The sequence below is a fragment of the Tachysurus fulvidraco genome, chromosome 17 (assembly GCF_022655615.1).
Source record: "Tachysurus fulvidraco isolate hzauxx_2018 chromosome 17, HZAU_PFXX_2.0, whole genome shotgun sequence".
Lineage (NCBI taxonomy): Eukaryota > Metazoa > Chordata > Actinopteri > Siluriformes > Bagridae > Tachysurus > Tachysurus fulvidraco.
The window spans coordinates 19,487,628-19,512,627 of record NC_062534.1 but is presented as its reverse complement, the minus strand read 5'-3'; the positions used below and the strand labels follow the sequence as shown (position 1 = coordinate 19,512,627).

At 41.0% G+C, this 25,000-nt stretch overlaps 1 protein-coding gene across 1 annotated transcript in view; it reads right to left on the bottom strand.

Moving 5' to 3' along the window:
• The window catches only part of si:dkey-219c3.2 (transcription initiation factor TFIID subunit 4), a 40,249-nt gene that overhangs the window by 3,282 nt on the left and 11,967 nt on the right, over positions 1–25,000 (bottom strand). The window contains exons 11-14 of the mRNA XM_027135376.2: positions 21,686–21,816; positions 20,301–20,426; positions 18,485–18,541; positions 13,671–13,781 (exon numbers count right to left, since the gene is read on the bottom strand). Of these exons, the coding sequence (XP_026991177.2) occupies positions 13,671–13,781; positions 18,485–18,541; positions 20,301–20,426; positions 21,686–21,816 (425 nt within the window). The remainder of the gene's footprint in view (positions 1–13,670; positions 13,782–18,484; positions 18,542–20,300; positions 20,427–21,685; positions 21,817–25,000) is intronic.

The following is a 25,000-nucleotide window of genomic DNA, read 5'->3' as shown; positions in this document are numbered from 1 at the left end:
TTTTTTTTTCCAATGGACTGAGAGACAGAGTGAGAGAGCGAGAGTGAGCGAGCGAGCGAGAGAGAGAGAGAGAGAGAGAGAGAGAGAGAGAGAGAGAGGAGTGCGTGATAGAAGTGCCAGACAGCCTCTGGGCACACAACACACACCACACCCTACAGGAACACCCTACAGCAACAAGGGTTTTTATACACACCTAAACACTCCCCAAATTCCCATGAAGTTTCTCTTGACACGAATCATATTCTCTGATGTGTTTATTCAGGCATGTTAGTGCGTGGTCTTCGGAGCGCATCTGTTCTGGCAAAATGACGCTATTATTCGAAGAGAGACATTTATATTTATATGAATAGGTTTAGGATTGGATGTTGTGCTGTACCTGTTGTTTGGCTTCCAGACTTGCAGACAACACACACAGACTCAGTGGGGCCTGGATTATTATCTTATCAAATTGTAATGGTTGGATTTTTAAATAAACACACCTAGACCTGAGTGTGACACATTAAAAGTTCACCACGTGCCTCGATGCCTCAAGGGAATTGCTGACACAATGTGGGGATGAACTAGGTTGCAATGGTTTAGTTGAGTACAAATACACAAAAGGGTGCACTATTGGCCATTTTCAATTAGCTATTGGGATAATCAGATGAGATCAGAAGTCCAACATCTTAACCAATGAGCTACCATGTCTTGTTTGATGATATCATGGTCAGGTACAAACAACAATAAAAACTCAAGTGTGGGGGGAGTTTCAGCGTTTTCCAGTCGTCTGTATTTCTATTAGAATATTCTAGTGTAAGCCACAACTACGTCTTTTAAATCCGAATACAGATACAGATATTTCGGAGAATTAAACAGTTCCAATGAGTGCCATTACCTTACACCCCAAGAGTCCAGATGTTCTGCTGACTTAGGGATGAGTACAGTGAGGGATAAATGGGGCTAAAATGGAATAAACATCCTGGAAATTAAACATTTACCTTCTACAATCTTTTGAAAGCTCCATCTGTTTAGTCTTCCACAATCCTGATGTTGGGAAGAAGAGACGCTTACGGAGCGATCAATTTAAACAGTAACTAAATGCTTGCTTTGTTATCGTTCTGCACTCAGGAACAACAGTGCGAGTGTCTACAAAGGATCACTTATTTACAGAACATGTGTTGATACCGTCATTAAAATATCATCCTCATTACACAAATCCCACATGCAAAGTAAGCCCAACACTATCGTTTAGTTAGCACCGAAAACTGTTTCAAACACTGAAAGGTTGAAAGATGCCGTTTCACAGTTAACATGTGTGGGTGAACATGCTGGAGGCTTTTTGCCACCATCCTACCACTGCGCTCCGAACGGGCTTGTTAAGCTTGCATAAATGTGTTAAGATGTGGATGAATACATTACCGATGTGAGCATTTCTACACCCGGGGCAGTAACTGAAAACTCCTGTTTTTCTCTCCTCTCTTATTTTGCCACATTAACTATAAAGCTCAACATGTGCAGGTGACTGTCGCCGGATAAACAGCAAATGGCCGATCCCGACGTGATGCCGTCTCCCGTTTTTAGCACAGTAAGAAAATCTGGTCCAGGTGGTTGGATTACAAATGACATAAGGATGGAAAAAAGCTTCAAATCATTCAAAGAAAGGTTAAAGAGCCCTGGCGGTGTAACACAGTGCTACTATATGCTCCAAACATCCGGATTTGTATTACAAGTGTGTGTGGCTTAAACCAGAGTTGAATATGAAGCCCATCACCATGACGACTCCAAACACCGGAGATAAAAAAAAACAAACGCCAACAAGTAGTGTGATGTCTAGCTCCGACATCTCAGGTTCATGACTAGTCTCCAATTTTACTGATTTGTTCTATTACACAAAATGTAAAAAAAACTAGCAGGCTAATTTAAATCATCATGACTCTGACCAGGCAGTTAATAAGGATCGATAAAAGAACACTTTAAATGCATTGCACAGGTCTTTTTCTTGTTCTTGATAGAAAACATCTCTAAAGTTCTTAGTCCTCAAAGTTCTTCTCTAAACATTTCTGTTTCCCCTCTTCAGAAAAGGATTTGCACTAGATTTTAGAAATGCTTCAGCCACGAGGGCATTAACAACAATGTCGGGTGAGAAGTTACGTTACAGTCAGCATTCTAATTTATAGCCTTTTAGTATTATTCCTGTCCCAAAGTCATTCATGACAGGACCAAAGAAGCCTGGTAGCTCAGTGGCTAAGGTGTTGGGCTACTAATTGGAAGGTTGTGAGCTCGATCCCCGGGATCACCAAGCTGCCACTGCTGGGCCTCTTATCAAGGCCCTTAACCCTCAATTGCTCAGGTGTGTGATTGAGATAAATGGAAGTCACTCTGGATAGGGCATTTTCCATGTGCCATAAATGTAAATGTAAATGTGTTCAGGTGTTCTACATTTGAGAAATACAGGCCTGGACCTATGAAGGTTGATGTGAGACTGGTCTTGACTCTTGACTCCCATCACACTAAAAGTCAATAAGAACATAAACCCAGTCCCCTTTGAGAAGTGGAATATGAAGCAAGCAGTGAAAGCTGGAGGAGACGGGTACGTTCGCTCATTCCATATACAATCCTGCCTCACAATTCGGTTTGTTGCTTTAACCATGGACCCAATCTGTAACTAGTTGACACAAGGACTAATTAAAATGTCTTGCTTAAGGCTGGAGGATTTTCTAATTAGTGAGGTATTGACTAAGCTGAAGTTCCCTGGCTTGCAGTCAGAGCCGAGAGGCTGTGCTAAAGAACTATGATGAAAGTCAGGCCTCCAACTCAATGACAGCTCAGAGTGGTGTTTGGAGATACAAAGCATAAAAAAACTGCTTTATCATTCAAACAGAGGCAGTGGACAATAACTCTGATAATGTATGATATAGTTGATCAAACCCTCTTTCAGATTCAGACACAAATAATTATCAATGTGTGAACACAAGTCAGAAGTGGAAAGTGTCACTGTTTGGCTAAGTGCTTATTCGGCACTATTCGGTAGTTCATTACTACTCAACGCATGTAGTAGCATATTTGCTTAACATCTTGGATACAGGAATCTGCCTAATGCTATAAATGTACATTATTATTTGCTTAGCAATCACTGTAGTACAATGATGATTTCGTCACTATTAAACTGGGTGAAGAGCAATAAAAGTACGGCTACATTCTCGTTAACAACAGAAGTGAAAAAGCCAACTTTCTACCTTCAGAGAGAGAGAGAGAGAGAGAGAGAGACAGACAGACAGAGAGACAGACAGAGAGGGAGAGAGAGAGAGAGAGAGAGAGAGAGAGAGGGAGAGAGAGAGAGACTATATTCTGTGGAAGAATGGCAAGATTGGTGAGGTAGCTAATGTTAAATGTTAAGGGGGAATTGTGATATTTCCTGGGACCATGGTTAAATGTGAACCATCAGCACAGTCTCTCCCAGGGGATTTGAGGCACATGGGGCATGGGGGACACCCTGGACAGGGTACCAACCCATTACAGGGCATATCACACTAGAGACAATTTAGCGATGACAGTCGCGGTGAAACGCATGTCTTTAGACGAGAGGAGGAAACAATCCCCCAACCTTGGAGGTGAGAGTCAAACATGCAACCTTTAAGCAACTGTGCCCCCCCTCCCCTCCAAAAAAAAAAAAAGGGAGCTGTGCAAAAAAAGCTTGTAAGCTAACACACAAAAACAGACACAGAGTATCAATGCTAATCACATGCTTTTTCTCTTATGCAAGCTCAACAGCGATAATAAATCCTCAGGCCAGAGCCGCTGCAGCGATCGTCACAGCCGACTGTTTATCAAACCCAGAGGTCAGAGAAGGTAAAAGTGAGAGGATCAAACATACAGGGTGATTCATGCAGCACTCGGCCGTGGGAGTTCCAGCATCTCCTCCAGACAGCCCAAAAATAAAAAAGTCTGATTAATCAGAAAGAGCAAACACCTTTTTTTATATAGTGCAGCAATCACTGCCTCCACATGGACTTGAAAGCAAGATGTTTGCTTGTTCTACACAAGAGCATGATTATAGCATTTCTATTCAAGTCTGTTAACAGTCAAAGCCTTTTAGAAGAACCTTAGCTCTTGCTCTCCCTCTCTCTTTCCCCTCTGTTTTCTCTCTCTGGCTTTTCTCACTTTTTTAGCACAAAAAGCTCGGCTGCTGGAAGCTGGGCCTCGAGGTGAACACACACTCCGACTCCATCTGCAACTCAAACAGCTTTCCCACTCTATGTTCACTAAAACGTGCATGCGTGTGTGTACGTGTGTGTGTAGCACACGGCTATAGGCTATGCACTCAGCTCCAGGGCCATGCTGTACAAACACAAAAGGAAAGACAGAGATAGTGGAACACAAATGCATCCACTCAGATGTTGGCATTTAAGAAAGTGAAGAATAAAATCCCCTGCATTTCGGGGGGGGGGGGGGGGGAAAAAGGAAAAGTTTTCAGAATACAAAACAAAAGCATGCATGAAGACAAACCATGCAGTGAGCGCTTAGCTTAATTTCTGATGTTTAAAATAGATTGATGTAAACGATCTTCATGTCGGCCTTCAGCAAAACCACGAGCGCTAATCGCGTCTCCATTTCAATGAAGAAGCAGCATATGCTGTAAAACCAGCACAAGAAGCCGTAATATTAGTCAGGCAGGCTGAAATGTAGCCAAATGCCCCCTGGCACAGTCTCTCTCTCTCTCTCTCTCCCCAAACACACACACACACCCTGAGGACTGTGGTGGTAATATCAGATGGAATCATTTACACAACTGCCCATAGTGGTGACACCTCGATCATGCTTCACCAGAAACACAAAAGATCCAAAAGCAGTCATTATCTTCTTAACAACGCGTTAACTAGCTTTTTCGCTCAACCGTCAACAAATAAACTGCGACGCCTTAAAGCCTCGTGTCTCAAAATATGATAAGGGTTCGTCTTAAAAGAAAAAAATCCACCCTGAACTACTAGTGTGTTAATCTTGAAAGGTAACGTGATCTTAAATGGAGTCAAAGTTTTATTTTGAAATTCTGAGCTCACTTTTTTAGACCTTTCATCGACATGACGGTTTATATTCATTTATATTACCCACAATGCTGTTCTACTACACACTATCTGGGGTATGTCGTGGGATTTCAGTCATTGCTTAAGGACTTATTATCCTTAAGGCTGAAAGCATCAGAAAAACGTGCACCGTTTTCTCTGCCATTTCATGCCATTTTCTTTCAGATTTGGAAAAAATAAACCCAGAAATAAGCATCTCTAACAAAACTGTGAATATTTTGTAAGCCTTGGATGTACAGTAGTTGTGTCTCAACTAATTCTGTTTAATTTCTCACTAATACTGAATGTAGCTCTTTTTTTGGGAGGAGCCAATAAGGGATAATCAGATTTTGTGATCTTTGAAATTGTCCTCCTTCGTGCCAGCAGTGTGACACGCAACAGCTAATTTCACACAGGAATAGTGCAATTAAACACACTACAAAGAGTTACAGACAAACAGTGTGAAGTTTTCCTTTGAGTCAGGTCTAGAAAAGGTCTAAAAGATCGCAGATGTTTCATGAAACCTGGAGTTTATCTTCTTCATGAAGTGAGTGAGTAGCTTCGATGTTCAAACGGATGAGTGCGATGGGTAAAAGTACGAGTGAAAGTGTAAGGAGCGGAGCAGTGCGGGGCGTGAAGTTAAGAAAAAGAACGAGATTGAGAGAGAGTTTGAGAGCGTGAGATTGGAAGGAAGAGAGAGAAGTGCTAGTGTGTGACTTGGATTTAATATTTTATAAATCACCCGCAGGGCATTTCACAGATCAATGTGAAACTGTGCCCAAGCCTGTGCCAGAAAGCAAGCTAAAGAGAGAGAGAGAGAGAGAGAGAGAGAGAGAGAGAGAAGTGTGTGAAAGTGATGAGGACAATGACAGAATGAGCAAGGACTAAATGTTAGATCAGCGAGAAGAAGAAGCAGGAGAACAAAAGGAAGAGAGCAAATGAAAGCGATCTGTAGTTTCTCGACACTCTCGGTCTATTTAAGCCGAGTGTGTGCTGTGCTGTGTGAAATACACCCTCCATTGGCTGCCTGGGCTGCTGGCCATGCTGCAGGCACACATTACCTCTCTTAATGGGCTTCTATTTCAGCTGCAGAAAGGAAGCCAATAACCTCTCAACACTAATGGATTAGACTACATGTACACAAGGTCTGTAACAAATTATGACTCCGACTAGAGCGACTCCCAAAGGATCAAACGCTCTGGAAACAGGAGGAATACAACAGTGTGATTAAACCTGGCCGGATAAGAGGAGCTGTAGTACAAGGCAGTATTGTTTCAATCGGGGTTTAAAGTGTCTTGGCTGTCTGACTGATTACAAAAGCTTCTCTAGGAAAAAAAAGGGTAGTTTTCAGTTTAATTATCATCATTTTTTTCCAGGAAAGAGACTAAAAATAATTCACGATTGCTCACAAACGTTTCTTAATTAGCCAAGATTAACAAGGGAGGCAATTAATTTCCTTGAGATGGGCATCTTAAAAGCGCCGAAGGGCCGACTTTGTTGCTGGAGCTGAATGTGTTGTTCATCGATGTAGGTGAGGACTGAGGGGCAAAGTTAGACATGGAGAAGAAAGTAGATTTACAGCCTTGCAACACATCTGACTGGGGTATGAAGGTACAATCTGAGGCACATCTTCACAAAGGAAAGATGTTGAAGGAAAACTACAGGTAACCATGTGTCCCTCTAATGTGTGTGTCCTGATGATTAGGAAACGATTTTGCACCTCTTGCTCCACCTCTTTCACTTCCTCCGACATTGCGCTATCCTGGGGCTAAAACAAGAAACCAACATGCATGTGCACAATGTGCTATATTTTTTCCTTCCTCTTCTACACTGGCCAGTTAATGAACTACCTTCCTGTTTATATGCTAATAACATGCACCTGCCTCCACTGGATGCCTCCATAAAGGAGTCATTGAGCCATGGTTTTATCGAGTGCATGGGCTGAAATGATGTGCCAGTAAGAAAAAGTAATCTGAACCTTCACAAATTATTAGGTAAAGTGTGTCAGAGGTATAAATCTGACCTCGTCAACAGGTGGACCGGCCAGATCTGGAGCTCAGTGTGTTAAAACATGGAAACTGTGTAGATCAGCGACACCAGGTGACTTTTGGCTTATCCGTTGGGGCCAGTCATGTGTACGTGTGAAAATAATGTAGCTGAAGGTGGCTCAGAGTAAGGAAGAATCTGTTCAGGCTTTAACAAATGCCATGTCAGATGGTTCATTCAAGTCAGGCTGGAGATCGTATTTGCAAACTGAATGCGTTTGAACATCACCACGGTGTCGGAATTACGAGTGGGAATTTTTTTGAGCTCTGTGTTTCTGAATTGGGGCGTCAGTAAGAAAACGGTGGAAGAAACATCTGGAGCTGAAGAAGTTTTTGGAATTAAATGTTTCCTTGTCTCTGATTTGGTTATTTTCAGTTATGATACACAACTCTAATTATAGGTATTATTTAGTTGCAACAACACAAGTTACGTGCCTGCACAAATACAATAGTATTGTACAATTACAATAATTCAGCTGCATTCACACTGGACATAGTTTCGGCCTCAGACATCATGCCCACGGACCACTGGCTGAACATACGAAGTGTATACGACAAAATTGGAAACGCTTCAGGAGTTTCAAAGTCGTCATCGGATCGGTTGGATTCTACTCAAATATCGGGAAAAGTCTGTGACGTGTTTTAATGGTCCTGGAACCAAAGCCACCGTGACGCTGTACTTCTCTCACAGAAGTTAGCCATCGTGTTTACAGCTGTGACTATGAGCCTACAGTATGAGGATCAGCTACACACTGGATTTTCCAAATGATCTGAGGTGCATGGTACAAACTCATTCATTTGCCTGACTTTGTTAAAAGAATGATCTATGATTGCATATTTTCATGACACTGAACAAAAACAACCTGTGATTGGGTGCTTTACATGTCAGACACCCTCTTGCCAAGTCTTTGGCCAATCAAAGCTGTTATTTAGTAAAGAATCTCTGCTGTCAGTCTGAAGGTCTGGGTATGTGAGACTATACTGTACAATTTTTGCCCAATAAGTGGACATCGTAAAATACTTTTATTATTAAATGAGCCGATTTTGGCTGTCTTATAGAGCAATAGGTGTGTACAATGGCGCGGAGATGAAAAACAGTTGACGGTTTTGAGGCGGTACAGTTACGACCCTTTATTAAACGCTGTAAACTGAATAGCATAGGAGGATTATGAAAATCAAAATAGCTACAAATATGAGAACAGCTAATCACCAGCGAAACCTGTGGGAAAGTAAGAAATAGGTATTTGAGTTGTGGATGCAGGGAGAAAAACGTCTTCTTTCACCAATTCCTAAATGCCTCCAAACTCCTCTAAACATGTTTTATCTTCTCATAACTTTGCTGCCACGCTGTGGGCTCGTTTCTGTGACTGCATTTTCAGAATGATCCTGAATCACGATGATTAACGCGTAGCTTTTTGTAATCGCAGGTCTTTCGTTAGGGGACTTTCATCCTATAAACGGTCACTGAGAACATGCTCTCAAACAGGCTGTTATAGAATTCAGCTAAAATTTTATTGATGTGACAATAATGACCGTAAAAGCCTACCAGCTGAAAACCAGTTACAAAACAAAGGAACTTCAAGTGCTGAAACTTCAAAAGGTCACAGAGACTCGACTAAAGGCTTTATACAAAAAAGGGTAACAAGTAGGCTTGAATTGCAACATGCAAGTTGTTTTAACGTATAAAGTCAAGCATGCTTGGGAAAGAAGATGCAGCATTCGCGCTGGCTTCTAAAAGTCGTGACTGGTGACGCTGTTTGTAAAAGTCGTGACTGGTGACGTAACTGCGCTCCGGTCTGGGAAAAACACGGCTTTGGTAGAGCTCATTACTGGCTGTTTCAGTGTGCCTTTGGTATTCCATGGCTGTCCCTTCCCCCACTGCCGTCTCCCTTGCCTCAGGCTCATCTGGCAGAAGGGGAGGTTTTAATTGTGGCTATAGAACTCGGCGTGCTTTTTTGCCTGTAAGCGAGCCCTTGCTTCGGTGGCTGAGAGAACTTGCTTTAGTGATATTGGGTGCAGTCCATCCCTCCAGGCTGCTTTTAATGGCTCCTCTCTCCCCCCTCCCTTTCATTGCCAGCCTCAGATAGTTTTCCATGTGATGCCTTGTTAATTCTGCTGCAGGGAAGGGCAAGTGTATAGCTCTCCCTCTCTTTCCCTTTCTCTACCCTATCGCTTTGCTGTCTTCTCGATCCCTCGATTTTTCCACTTCTTGTTGATCATCTGTGCTGACTAAATCAAAGTTAATAGCAAAAAGCAATGCTCTAAAAGGATCTGGGTTAAAAAAAAAAAAAAAAAAAAAAAGTTGACACATACCAGCGTCTATTATTCTACAGTCATTAAAGATAAAAGGGTGCGATCTGAGCGTGTACCAGACAGCATATTCACTAAGTCCTCCTCCCTTCTTTTTTCTGTCATACCCTATTCTTTTCTTTCCAGAGTTTTTTTTTTCGCCTCTCATCTCAATCCTTCCTTACCGCAGCCCCTCTGGCCTCCAAAGTGGAAAGGACATGTTAATATGTGGCTCTGTGTGCTGTCATGCCGTAGGCTCAGTCTGGTATGCGTGCCCACGGCCATTCGGCAGCTTTTATTAAAGTTGGGCCTAGAACTCACCTCTGAGGAACGCCCTCATCACCTGCTCTATGACTAATCTTTCCACGGGCTCTGCTTCAGGCCCGGCCTTCAGCCTCAACGGCTCATCAAGTCTGAGATAGCAGCTCTGTTCCTGACTGGCAATCAGATAGAAAATGCCCAGAGGGCTTGGGGCTTGAACAAAGGGCATGGCAAAAAATACCACCTTCTTTTGAATACACACGCAACCAAGAGGATTTTGTTTTTATCCAAGAGGATTTTAGTCCTGTAGATCATTTTAAATTCCTGGCAAATTAAGAAATGGTGTTCCAATGACCAGGATCATGACAAGAAGTTCAGTCACCTTCACTTGACACTACACAAGGCTGTAGATCAAAGCTATTGCCCAGCACGTATCCCGACAATGACACTGTAATCCGCATTTCCAAAGAATTGCTGTTCCAAAGAATTAGTGTTTTTTTTTTTTTTTTCCTTTTTCAGGAAGCTGCAGTAGAAGAACAGTGGAGCCTTCATAGCGCAGCTGGCCACCTGGCAGGGTAGCTGGCGCTCCAGGCCGCACAGGGCCTCAGGCACATAACTGTGGAGATGAAATGTCTGACTGGCCCCTTCAGAGCGGCCTGAGCTACAGCCCTCAAGGCCAGTGCTGACCCCTTTAGAAAAGTCACATTCACCTAACTCCACAGGGGGGATGGAGACAGAATGGAGAGCCAGAGATGGGGAAAAAAAAAAGAATTGCCGAAGGCACTTTTGAGGCGGATGTGAAAGACTGAAACGTGGTGAGGCGAAAATGAAGAGAAAGATTGCTTCGTTGCCTTCGCTTCTGATACATGTTCATGCGTCATTCGCAAAAAGTCCAAGTGAAACTAGAACATCAGAAAAAGACCAGAACTGTAGATGCAGCTTTATATAATTGCATTTTTTTGTTCTTTTTTTTCCGTTTTAAATGGTTAAGCAGCACACTCCGGTATAAAAAGTATGAATAACTAAATAAAGGCATTATTTCTCCTCTAAGACACTTACACCAACACTACCTTCTGAGTCACTAATGTCTCGCTGCTTTTATTACTATTTACACCCAAAACATTAGGAGTGCAATTAAAGGTCCTTGCAGACTTAAACCCTGACTGTGTCGGTTAGACGACAAATGGTGGCTAAGTGAATAAATATGTACAGCCTTGTTAGTGTTGGAATAATTATTGTTTAGATATGGACTTTAATCAACTTAGTGACTCAGAGCCATAGGTTTATAGTATTGTATCTAGTATAATTTGCATAGGAAATCAGACAAAAGTTAGTGTAAATGCAAATTTGGCTAATTGCTCCATTTGAAGAGAAGTTGAAATGATGACAGACAAACTATAGAACCTGTTTATCGCCTCAAATTATCGTTAAAATGCTTTGGTGATATTAGTGTGCGTTTGAATGTGTACATGTGTGTACATGGGTACAGATTGGCACTGCTAACGGACGGTTTTGTTGGAATGGTAGGTATTTTCTTTAAGGACGGCACCCTGTAAACAACATCCTAACTTCTTTTTATACATAAAAGCGACGGTTGAAATATCTGTCAGCAAAACCTTCTACACCAATTAAACATCTTTTTTTTACAGCATTTCTAAGGACTTAGTGCCCATTTCATTGGCATAACAGCCTCCGCTCTACTAGATTCTGAAGCATGGCTGTGGGGATTGGTGTTCAATCAGCTACAAGAGCATTAGTGACCTCAAACGCCGATGTCCTGAAAGAATACCACCCATCCCGAAGGTGTTCAGTAGGGTTAAGGTCAGGGCTCTTTGTAGGACACTTAAGTTTCTCCACTCTAAACGTGGCAAATTATGTCTTCATGAAGCTCACATTGTGCACAGAGACACTGTCATGCTGGAACAGGTTTGGGCCTCTTAGTTCCACTGAAGGGAAATGTACAGCATACAGAGACAGCAATGTGCTCAACTTTGTGGCAAAAGTTTAGGGAAGGCTGAGAGTTAAGGGCTCACAGTCAGGCATCCACACGTGTTTGATCATATAGCGTACTAATTTAAAATCTGGGGCCTTTTTTCTCTTTCAAAAGAGAACTTTATGTGGCTGAAATGTCAGTTTTTCTCTAAATTAAATCCACTATTTTTCTTTAAGTGTCGCTGCTTATATCACTGCAGCTCCCAATTGGATTAAACGACCATCTTTATTTTATTCTGACCAATTTAATGTTGTCCCTTGTCTTTATGCAGGGCCTCAATGTGGACCATTTTTAAACTGAAGACTTTTTTTTTAAAATTTTTAAATCATTTTGAATTATACATTGATCCCCCTCTCACTTGAATAGTATAAACTATTCTTGTCCAGATTCAGGTTCAGGTTGTAATTCTGCATTATATGGAAACATTCAGGTATTAAACCATTCCAGTACATAACAGAGCAAAACTGAAAATGAACTTGATAAACCATGAAACACTGTGTTGCCATTTGATTAGATACCCATCTTCCCATCTTTGTCTTCAGACATAAACAATGACTAAACCCTTTTATTGCTCCCTATCAGTCTCGTCTACTTTGTCTGTCAGTGGAAAGGATACGCACAGTAGTCTTTACCATAGTCTAATATTACATTAACATTAAAATTATGATGATTTAAAATAAGAATGCTAATCAAAACTTACATAAAGAACACAAAACATAGCTTTATCTGCATTAACGAAATCCATAAAGTCAGTCCTGTCACACAGGAAATTATTATATAAAAATGTATAATTTGAGGAAATATTGATGAATTAATCTCTTTAACTGTGTAGAAGAATGTTGGGGTATATATCCACTACTATGTTTTTGTAAAAATCTCCTATGTAAAGGTAGTTATTTTATAATTATATGATTGCCTGGTGGGTATTCTGTGATTTTTGTGTACTATAGTTGACCGAAAAGTTGCTTATATTTCTTATAGGGATTACAAAACCATGTGAGATACAATCAGGGACATGTGACCAATAAGAAAATGCTATTTATATATAAAAAAAAAAAATCATTAGGAAACCATTCTAACATATACAAATTTGTCTGTGACAGGGCCTGACATTTTTGGGGTGCAAGGCGTGTAAAAATGTATTTTATTCAATCATAAAAACATGCTGAGATGGCATGATATGTGTTTCTCATAGTTTAACATGTCCTCAGTATTAATCAATGTTCAGATTTAAGAATAAGATCTCTCCCCCCCCCCAAGATTTTTTACAAATGGAAATGTACGACGTTTCTGGTAGAATGTCCCAGTGCCACACTGACACTACACTGGAGATACGAAAGCATCTGATGCAATTTAAGTGACTCGTTAAAACAAACTGAAATTAAGTTCAATTTGAATTTATGCCCCCTACTGCCTAACCTCTGAAACTGTTTTACATTAATACTGCATAAAGCACTGATCCGTATAAAGATGTCCTGTTTTTTGTTTTATTTTGTTAGACTTATGCGATCTTTGCTTGCTTCCTAGTGACAGAGTGATATTATATAGATGAACTCATTGATACTGCAGCTCATGTGTGTTAAAGAGGCACTGTAAGGGGTCACGTTGCTGTTGATTTGTATAGTGCTTTTAACACTGAACCTTTTCACAATAATAAATAAAACAAAAATATATACATTCAGGATAGAAATTATAGAGGGAAAAACTCCCTGAGGCGATATGAGAAAGAAATCTTGAGAGGAACCAGACTCGAAAGGAAGTCACGCCACGCTCATCTGTGTTACACTAAATAATGTGATTATAAATCATTTCCCTTCTATAACCGTGTACCGTGAGGTGTATTCTATATACTGAGCACTAAACTGTCTGTGGCAAATTTCTCCCTGGCGTTCTAACGAGCAGTAACGTGTCTATACTGCTCTAATGAGAAAACGTGTCGATTAATTAGTGCTGATAATTGGGCCTTTTCTCTAATGTGTTATCTCTGCAATATTCCACCAAATCCTAAATCCAAACCATCAGTCATGAGGTAGATAAACTTACCTCGGGAGCCCCGGGAGAGTCCAGTTTGCGTTTTTTGCGTGGCCCTATAGCGGCTAACGCAGTGAGGTTAGCGTCACGCTGTCTCATCTGTGCCAATTCCTGTTGCTGCATCTGAATGGAGCATTTAAAAAAACAAACAAACAAACAAACAAAAAAATCAATGTCCATCACTAGAGAAACAACATTAGAACAAATGCAGTCTGTTGTATGCAGCACAAATAGAGGTCTGGGAGAAACATGTGCATTAAGAGTCAACATGAGTGCAGATTAAAAACTCCAAACTAAAAATTACATACATACATGCACCAGAAAAGGAGGAATATATATATTTTATTATTATTAGTGGTAGTAGTAATATGTAAATGATAATGGGGGAGAGATCGACATGGAGAGAGAGAGAGAGAGAGAGAGAGAGAGAGAGAGAGAGAGAGAGAGAGAGAGAGAAAGTAAGAGAGAGAGAACATGACAAAGAAATAAAGAGAGAGAATGAGAAGAGGAAAGACCATGATAGAGAGAAAGAAGGAAAGAGAGAGAGAGAATGAGAAGACGAGAGAGCGCATACATACATATTTTATACATACACACACTATATATATATATATATATATATAGAGAGAGAGAGAGAGAGAGAGAAAGAGAGAGAGAATAAGAGGAGGAGAGAGAGAAAAACAGAGGTTTAAAAAGCACAGCCTGCAGGTGAAGCCATCTCGCTCTAGCGGCCGTTGACAGACAGTCACACCAGTGGACGATCCTCACTCAGCTCAGCTACTGAAGAGTACACAAAGCTGACAGAAACTTACTGTGTGTGTGTGTGTGTGTGTGTGTGTGTAAGCAGTATTTAAAATAAAAAAAAAAGAGAGAAGGTAATAAAAGGCAACTAATTCAGAGAGTAAAGGCTCCCAAACATGCAGATTTAAGGAGGAGATGAGGAACTCCATCTGTAACTTCAGCTCTTAGTCAAACCCTGTGCTTAGTATATTAATATTAGTTTCTGATTGGCTGGCAGGTGACTTCTGGTCCACTGGAGTTTTAATATCCAGACACTGCATTCTTGTCCTACACATCACTCAGTAATAATAATAATAATATACCTTATAATAAAAACACACCAGCAGACAATTAAACTGAAGACATTTCTCTAAATATTTGCCCCTTTCTTCCTCTCCCGAACACAGAGCTACAGTTAAAAGTAGGAACTGACTAAAAGCTAATTCAAGGCAACGTTTGCATGCTAATTAACTCAGGGGTTATGCTAATCTAAGGGGAAGTCATGCACAATGCATGCACATGCATGGCTGCCCTGAAGGAATGAGACAACACACGCAGATTATACGTGACTTTGCTGGCTGCGTGACTGAACTCCGAGACGTCTCTGATGGCTACAGTAAGGATGATGCTGCCTGAGGTGGCGGAGTATGAAGTCTCGCCACACAAACATTTCAGCGGCTCTATTAACGCTAAACAGAAGGTTCTGGAAGCTGAGAGACTGCTTGGTGTCAGAGCCGATCTCCTCAGCTCCCGCAGCCAGAGTGGCGCATTGCTTTCATATTCATTTATTTGATGAGGAGTGAAAGGGGAACCTAGTTACGCCATCTGTAATCCAGAGCTCTGCTTCCTCCAACCCTACGCTCTGAAGCTCGTTTTAATGACCGACCTCAATCACAAAGCTCAATTTCCAGTCTCCTCTCATCCCTGCATGCGACCGATTGAACGTAAACGCCAAGGTTTCCTACTCAGAATAAGAGAACGTACATCATTAACGGATGGAAAGACAGAGAGAGGAGGAGGAGGAGAAGGGACAGGAAGCGAGAGTGAGAGTAACAGATGCAGACAGAGAGAGAAATGCTTGTAATCTCTAATCATTTCCAAAAGGTCAGTGGAGGGAGAGAGCGACGCCGCCAGCGCTGCTCTCCACCCTTATTGATCCTTATCTGCTGTCCAGCTCTCCACAATGACTGGCCCCAGAGCGAGAGCTTAATAAACGTGCAGGAGAGCGCTGAACGCAGCACTTCAATTAGGACGGCTGACTGAAGTCAAGGACATGAAGACTGAAGAGCTGTGTGTCCGATGGCAACGCCGACATCGGTCTGGGATTGTTGGGTGTGCGGCTGATATTAGTGTGGGAAGTGCTTGCTTCGGGGCACTTTAGGGACCTTTAGGGGTTGTCTGTCTTTTTCTGATTAGCAAGGTGACTCCCAAATGAACCACCATTACACAAAGGTAGCAGAATTCAATACGGGTACGCTATTCTCTGCCAGCAAAGTAGAGATGGACCAACCTCAAAAAATTGATTTCTGTCAGTTTGACAGCGATTTCGTTCTGAGCTAGGGACTAACGGTAGAGAAACAAATACCTGGGACAGGACTCCTGGGACAAGCAGATTTTATGTCCAGGCTATAAGTGTTGTTTGTTTTAACCTTATATTTGCTTTGTGAACCAAAAAGGATCACAGGGCTCCTTTAAAAATTTGTCATAATCATGCTGCTGCCAGGTTTTGAGTGTTTTTGGGGGGTTTTTTTTTTTGAGTCCAGGAATTCACTGTCAAAATTTCATGGTTTTGTGAATGCAGAAATTTTCACAAAATTAAGGAATTTCTGCAATGTTATGCAAACTAACTCAAACATAATACAGCTATAACAAAAGGTATTCACATATGTCTTAACTGGTAGGAGTTTACAAGAGGAAATCCTGTGCGATTTCACCAATTCAGTTCCACAAAAAAAACAAAACAAAAAAAAAAACAGCTAAATCCTTGAGGGACTGATTTATATGTTTATTGGTTTTGTTAAAATATTTTTTTCAAGCGCTCAGTTCAGACCAGGGATGTCACTCAGGATCTGCAGCTGTCCGGCAGTCTGCCAGTTAACGTGCCCTGGTCTAGGCTACAAGATTTAGCACTTTAATGTCTCATTATTCTAGTTAGCCATGCTCAGATCTGCAGCAACAAAACAAAAAAACACAACCAAAGAACAAAAAGAGCCAAAGAGGCTTCATGAAGCGTTCGACTCTTTCTCCATCACAGCATGGCCTCAAGTCGAAGACGAGTGCTGAATCCAGCAGTACACCGAGAAAGAGGCAACCGATAGGCACAATAATAAAACTAGGCCGTTTTTATCCACAACTAGTCAGATAATAAATAACTGTCCATTTATTAAAATATGTTTTTGAATAAATATCAGTCAATATGGAGGATTCCTGAAAGCCTATGACCTTTTGTAGGGACATTGTGCTTCTTTCCTGTGTCAATCAGAGTAACGCTAACAGTCGTGGCCATGTGTGAGCTGAAGAATGAGGAAGAGGGCAAATTTAAATGCGATGGCCAACGACACGTTTCAAGCTACGTTCACATGTACGGTGGTTTTATTGCTGCAAGTCTCCAGTCGCGTCTCTAGTTGCTACCACTGGTTGCCATAGCAACAGTTAATAATGTTTATCAGTGGGTGACACGCAACTTAGCACTTTGTCGCTGAAATGAAACATTCGATGTCTGTATATAAAATTCAGCAGTGTATATATCAGGATCATATAATAGGAGATGAGGGAGGAGTGATGTGTGCTCTATTGTCTTCATTCCCGTTTGTAATTGCTTGCGCTGAGTCGCTCTGTATTTGCATATAGATCAACTTTCCACATCGAAACTTTTCCCACACCCAAATCTAGACAGACATCAACAGTAGCTGTTGCTCAAGCCACAGGAAGTCAGGAGCTATTACTGAAAATGAATGACCTGTCGGTGCAAGTCGCCGTGTGCGAATGTAGCGTCAGTCGAAGCACAGATCAGCCCACACTCTCACCACGTGCACCATGTTTCCACCCCTACAAAGCCTTCACTCAAAAATCCTGAAAAAATGTTATTTATTTACTTTTAATCTGTTAGCACAAACGTGTCTGAGGACACCATAATCTCTGTGGGCAGCCGACCAAACAGTCAATTATTAGACAACTCATTTCATGTGCCTTGTTTTTCTGAAATTATGCTCACAACATAGTAATTATGTTCACTGAAGAAGAAAAAAAGATCAGCCTGAAAGAAAAAAAAACCCTGAAACTGTAAAATCAGCTTAATTAAGTGTTACTGGTGAATAATGGCACAGCTCTCCAATGGTAGGATTTCTATTTTAATTTATTCATGAGTGTCAGGTTTGTTTTAATGTGTTTCTACCGTCTACTCTATAAAAGCCATCTAGTGCATTAAAAGAGATACCCGTGATATGAGCAAAGTCTTTCCTAGTGATAGAATTATAATATATAGATTAACTCGCTGATATTGCAGGGTTTAAACAGTAATATTTAAAATGTTCACATTTGTAAAGTGACTAACACTGGACTTGATCGCAAAGCATCATATAAATAATACATTTGTTAACTTATCCCTATTGAGCAAGTCAGAGATGACGGTGGTGAGAAAAAACTCGAGCGGATCCATATGCAGAAGGGAAGCCGAGCTGATAAGTGCGACACTGGAGAGTGTGATGATAAATTATTTTCCTTCTATAACTGTGGACTATATGGTCAAATATTGTGACCGTGTCATTCATTCTATTTTGGAACATGAAGTTATCAACTGCTCACTGATGGAGATTTGAGAGCAATAAGAATTGTGAGCGATTCCAAAGCCATCTTCAGGTCTCTAAATGGTATTTTCCAGTTCATTTGAGAGCACTTTAGCCTGTCAAACTATTTGCCAATTTCTGTACAAAACCAGATTAAGGCATCTAGTTATTATTATTTTTTTTTAATCCAGTGTTTATTCCCACACTGCCCCCTCCACACATGCTATATTTACACAGACAGTCTATACAGCACACACTCACCTCTTTAGCTTTCTGCTTTAGCCGAGCCTGCTCAGGGTCTTCTTGCCGGGAGCGACTCTGCAGAAAACAACGTTTGCATTAGAGGCATGAATTTATTATTCTGATCTAACATTTTGACACTGTTGTTACGAGTCTTCTAGGTCTGAAGTTGAGCGACTTGAACCTGTCAGGAAGTCTGACTTCAGAAGAAACCTTGCTATAATTAAGTCTGTTGTGTGTGTATAGGTCAGCTGAACTCCCAAACAAACAGCAAAGTGCAACACAAGAGCAATTTTTTCCAGCCTGACAGTTAATTAGCCGACTGCTTAATTAGAAGAGGGACGAGAGCTGGGGGTGTTATGAAGGAGGCTGAGGATCGGGACGCCAGCGTCCTCACATCCTCGTCGTCACTGCTGTTTAAGTCAACTAATTGCTTTGTCGTTCATGCCGCACGCCTGCTCCTGTGGAGAATCCCAGACCACCCCCCTGACATAGTTTATGAAGCAAAACCTAAATGGAGGAAGGCATGCTGGGAGATTTAATGCTAGCTGCTTGCTGATTTGAAATGCATGCTGGGAAACTTGCAGCTAGCTGTGTGATTCATCCGAAGGTATTTGGAAAACTTTTGAGATTTTTAGTGGGTATTTACAGATGTGGATGCTTTTTTTTGTCCATTCCAGCATTTGTAAGTTGTATGGTGTGACTTGTAAGGTAAATAATCAATGTGCGATTCCTGAAGTGAAGTGGAGTCACGGTGGCTTTATCAACCTGAAGTGGAAGATTCGCTAATAACAGCACATCCCAATACCATTAATCCTCTAATTCACAACAGTTCAGTAAAGATTTTGTGTATAGATTTTTTTTTTTTAAATCTATATTTACTGTTGTGGAAAATCATGATGACTTTTCACTCATGTGACAACACTTGACCTCTACATCCATATGAGCTTGTTGAGGATCCAAATCCAGATTGAATCCCCTTTGCTGTTATAATATCCTCCAGTCTTCTGGGGGGGATTTCTCTAGATTTTGGAGCGGGTCTGAAGATTTGTGATCAGTGAGCTGTAAGAGTATGACTGAGATCAGTCACTAATGTTGAGTGAGGAGTTCTGGGGTACGGTCATTGTTCCAGTTCATCAAAAAAGGTGTTCGGTGGGGTTGAGTCAGAGTCAGGGCTCCGTGCATGACACTTGAGATCTTCCATTGAAAATCTTATCACACTGTGTCTTCATAGAGCTCTGCGCTTTGTTCACAGGTGCATTGTCAAGCTGGAATCTTAAGTGAAGGGAAATAATAACACTTTGGCATATAAAACGACAAACTTTGTGCTTAGATGAAAGCCCACATATGGTTGCGAAGGTCAGGAGTCCATAGATGTTCCTGTTCTGTTACAGCTTTCACTTTTGATGGTTACAAAGCATTAAGACTGGAGACTCCTTCAAAAATAATACTTTTAAAAATATAATAATAAAAATAATAATGATGATGATAATAATAATAAGGCCCTGTCTAAAACCCCAATTAGTGTGGTTACTATAGAAACGGTAGCATTAGTCTGAGCGCAGTAACACTGCAGTGTGACCTGAATTACAGTCAGGATTTGCAGCATGGGTTAGAGATCGTTGTTACATGGTCACTGTTGTGAATTTGCGTTATATGACCTAGTGCTTAAAAGCGCATTCAACAAGTAGGTGTTATAATGAAATCTGTTGAAAAATGCTGAAGTATTCTTTAAAAGAATCTAAACACTATAATGTCTATTATTCCATGACCTCAGAATGGCCTCTTTTGTTATTTATTTAAAAAAACAAAAAACAAAAAAAAAAACAGAACCTACTTTGGCCACTTTCAGCAGGATCTCTCTCTCCTCGTCATCTTTGCGTTGTTTCTCCAGCCTCTCCAACTGCTCGAAGAACTTCAGCTGCGCCCTCACATCCGACGTCTGCTCGTGGTGCTCTTCATCCTGGAGCAGGGGAAAGGGGGGTGGGGTGGGGTGGGGGGGAAGACACGACAAAGAGCTCCTTATCATCATGCACACACTCCACCTCCACATCGCATACGCTTTCATCTAATGCCTTAACTTCTGTTCCAAACTTAGCGCTGATTTTTCTCTGCCGTGCGACTGAAGTGAGGAGAAGTTAGTAGGTCACCCTGAGTTAATGGGATAATTGTTTGTTTCGCAGAGCATCTCGGAGGCAGCCCCAGACACGATCGCTGCCAAGGCGCTGTTCTCTCTTCCCACTTAAATCAGTATAAGGACCAAAGCCAGGCAGCACACAGATGAACGCACACATACACACACTTCTGAGGCTGTAGCCCGTTAGCAGCAGTAACATTGCTTCTCTCTTCCTCTCATCTGCTTCTGTGTGTGTGTGTGTGTGTGTGTGTGTGTGGTGGCTGTGCCTCGCTACCAGGGCAAGTTTTCCCGTCACTGCTCGAGTGCGCCCTGCTTTTAAATCACAGGTAAATGACTCAACTCTCTCGGCACTTTCCTTTCAGTCAACTACAAAACCATAAACTAGAAAACAAGCTCTATTCACCACACACACACACACACAAAGGAGAAGGTTTTTACTTGTTTGTGACTACCACTATAACCTCATTTAAATCATTTTCCTATATAGACAGATGAAATGCTACTCCAGATGAGATCATTAAAAGTGTCACTAGCATGAAGAGGTAAGAATGTTTACTGTAGAAAGTTTAGAAAGTGTTTACACGCTAAACAGAGCTTTTTCAGGAAGAGTCGCTTCAGCACAAGCTAATAGCTACTGTATATGCTGAGAGGAAAAACACCAGAATAAACACAGGACATTATAATGAATCCGACATGACTCCTGGCTATTATCAGGCTTGGAGTTCAAACATAAACTTCAAAATGAAGTTCCATGACTTCCAAAAGCTTCTCCATTCCCCCCCCCCCCCAGATAATAAAGTGCTTTCCAAAAAGAAATCATGTTTTATCAAATGCATTTAATCTGTAACATGCATTTAAACTGCCACGTCGTCTTGTTTTTCCACAATGTTTTATTTAACTCGCCCTTTTGTTTCTCCAAGTACTTTTGAAATTGAGGATTTTAAGACCCAGGGGCAAGAGAAACTAAAGAAGGGTCCCAGATTGCATATATATATGCACAATTTTCGATCCACTTAGTAGTGTGAGAATTGTGTTCAAATCAGAGGGACACGCCCACCGACGGCTGGACCGTGATTGGTTCCTACCTTGCTGGCTTCTGTGCGGTGCCGTGCGATAGCAGACACGTTTTCCAGCGTGGAACGGAGTCTGACCTCGGTGGCGTGGGACACCAAACTCACCACATCTGCCATCACCTCGTTCACACCGAAGCTACGTGCTAGAGAGAAAGAAAGAAAGAGAGAGAGAAAGAGAGAGAGACGGAATAAACAAATAGACATAAAAAAAATAAACAAAATTTAAAAATAGTGGGCATAAAAGAGGGAAATCAGTGTTCTTTCTGAACACCACAAGTTTCCACCGCTTCCTGTTACACCTCAACCTAGCAAGCAGCTGAAAAGATGAACACATTTGACATTGTCATTTGTAAACTAAAGGTTAAACCATTAAAGTACTCAGTTGTTATTAAAGCACATTAAATACACAATAAAATTACAAATAGATGCGAAAATGTACTTCATTAAAAAAAAAACATTATTCAAGCCATGAGATCAGCACAAGTGTATTTTGTGGTTGAACACAACCTGGATGGAGACATAAAATTCCTGAGAGTTTTTGCTGTGAGGTTCTAATGTGTTTAAGGACTATAACGTGAGTATAGCATTCTAACATAGGTACAGGTTTATAACATGTCTATAAGGCTATAGCATGGTACAATAAGGCTATAGCGTGACGTGCCTATGACATGGGTCAAGAGTTATGACGTGCCTATGACATGGGTAAAGTGTTATGACGTGGCTTTAGGGATCCAAGTTCTCTTCCTTGTTTTGTTGTACTGTACACCTTGTGCTATTTTCACGCTTTGCCTTGAGAAAAAGGATACATCATGCTACCTGTTGTGTACTGTGGAAAGTTTGAAGGTTCTATTATTTCGGCACACTTTCCAGTGCTATATGCTACCTGAGAAACAGCTCCCCCTTGTGGAGGATCATGTGAGCTAGGCCCTTACACAACACATCCATTACTGCGAGTACACAGCCAATATCGACATGTTTAAAAACAAGATTATAAAATTAATTATCAATCAAATAATTATAAAACCATGTAAGCCCTATGATGAGAACTGTCATTATTTCTTCTAGAATATAGTTATAATTCATATAATCATAAACAAGACTTCTCTCACACATTTCTGTAGGCCTTGTGGGCAAACAGGTAACATGTGAATGTGTAATTCTGGCAACGTGTTGTGTTTTGTCTTGTTTGTAAATTCACAGTAATCCGTTTTCTTCTTCGCTCGCTGGCAAGTAGGGCACGTTTTGGAGGCGACCTTGTCGGGAAGACGGCCGGAGGCTTTCTCTTGGTCCGGCACACATGACAAACTGACAGAGAGGCATCAGAGGGAGGCCCATAAAGTATTCATACACAGCCTGAGGATGCCAGAGCCTCACTACACCGAGCACTCATTAGACTCAGAGAGGGAGCACAAGGCCAGCACAAGTGCACTAGAAGCGTAGTGGACTCAAGGGAGGCTAAACACAGGTAAACAGGGAGCATTCTGTGTTCGTGTCGACTGTCAGTACTTGTAGAGTGTGATGCGTTAATGCTGTTGATACAGTACATATGACAGATGTAACATTATTTGCACGAACACTAATTCTGCCAGGCACAGGAGCAGTTTCTTTCCCCAGACAATCACCCTGAATAACAACTCACCATAATTATATTCCCAGCTTCATATCTGTAAGTACCGCATCATCAGAACTGTCAGTCATCACATCATCTGTGTACGTCACACACACTACTGTTGATGTATGTTGCAGAGAAGTTCTAAAGTAAACTCTTTATCGTACCTGACGCACAATACTGTTGTTTGCACTACCACACACACTCACTTAATGTACATTAATGATCTGTCATATATTCTGTATTCCTATATAATTCTCCTACTGCCTACTGATTGCCCCTTCCTGATTTTTTTGCACGTTTGTCACACTTTAATGTTTTTAAAATTCCTCCACAGCACTGTAACAGACTCATTAGAAGTTATCGCAAACAACTGATTGCAGTTCTTGCTGCTAAGGGTGGAACAACCAGTTATTAGGTTTAGGGGCACTTTGTCCCACATACATGTGGGTTTAGATTTTGTTTTCCCTTAATAATAAAAACCTTCATTTAAAAATGCATGCTGTGTTTACTTGTGTTATCTTTTGACTAATATTTAAATTTGTTTGATGATCTGAAACATTAAAATGTGACAAACATGCAAAAATATAAAAAAAAATCAGGAAGGGGGCAAACACTTTCACACCACTGTATACAGTATTGTCTCACATTGTCTGTATTGCCTCATATAGTCTGTTTTGTCTTGTGAAGTCAAAGCTAAATGTATAATGTTATTTGTGCCTGTACTTTTGAGTGGCACCAACTGCTGGAACCAAATTCCTTGCGTGTGTCAACACACTTGGCCAATAAACCTAATTCTGAGTCTAAGTTACTAATAATAGATTAAACTGGTGCTGAGCAGGTCCTGGTGCTGCAGGGGTAGTTATGGAAGCAATAAACACTTCGAGGTGTGCTGTTAAATGAAAATGATCAACAGTGAGGTAGTGTGATGTAAAACTGTTTTACTTTTAAACACCTCAAAGTGGACTTATTCTTCATTAATGGCACAACACTCCACAGCAACCTGCAAGGGATTACTGTTAATATTTATTAATGAATCATATCATACAACTTAGATATTTAATGCTGAATCAACCTTTTCTATGTGTGTGTGTGTGTGTGTTTGTATGTATTAGCGGTTACAATTGAAATGTACAACAGCCTGCTAGGACAAGTTCATTAATAAAAACCTGTAATTTGACTTACAGGAAAAACAAATGTTCAGACAATTGTGACCAAACTTCTAACCAATAATTTCTGACCAATCAGGACCAAGAAAGCAGCAGTATGAGTGAACCTCAAGAATATAACCTTACCTTATTATATGCGAAGAAACTTTTAATACCTGACAGAGTTTTAGAGAGGAACTGTAGCAAAACCTTATTCAGTCTTTCTAGGATTTTGCGAAGATTTTATGACTGTTGAATTATTTTCTTCGATAGCTGTAGTCATGTTCTACACGCATGAATCGAAGAGGGTTTTGACTGGATGCGTGTTATCACGACGATCTTTACGTCTCGGCCCAAACCTGCAGAAATGTAGAGTATTCCTCCAAATATTGCAGAGCTTGAGTAATTTTGTGCAAAACTGCCAAATCCTGGAGGGATTAGCTTTGGAAGCAATAAAGCGCTGAACTGCGGCAACACTAACAGGATACAAACTAAACAGGGAAGTGAATCTCCATTTTAGACACAGTACAAACATGCCATATACATTACTGTGGCTCAAAACAGCAATGT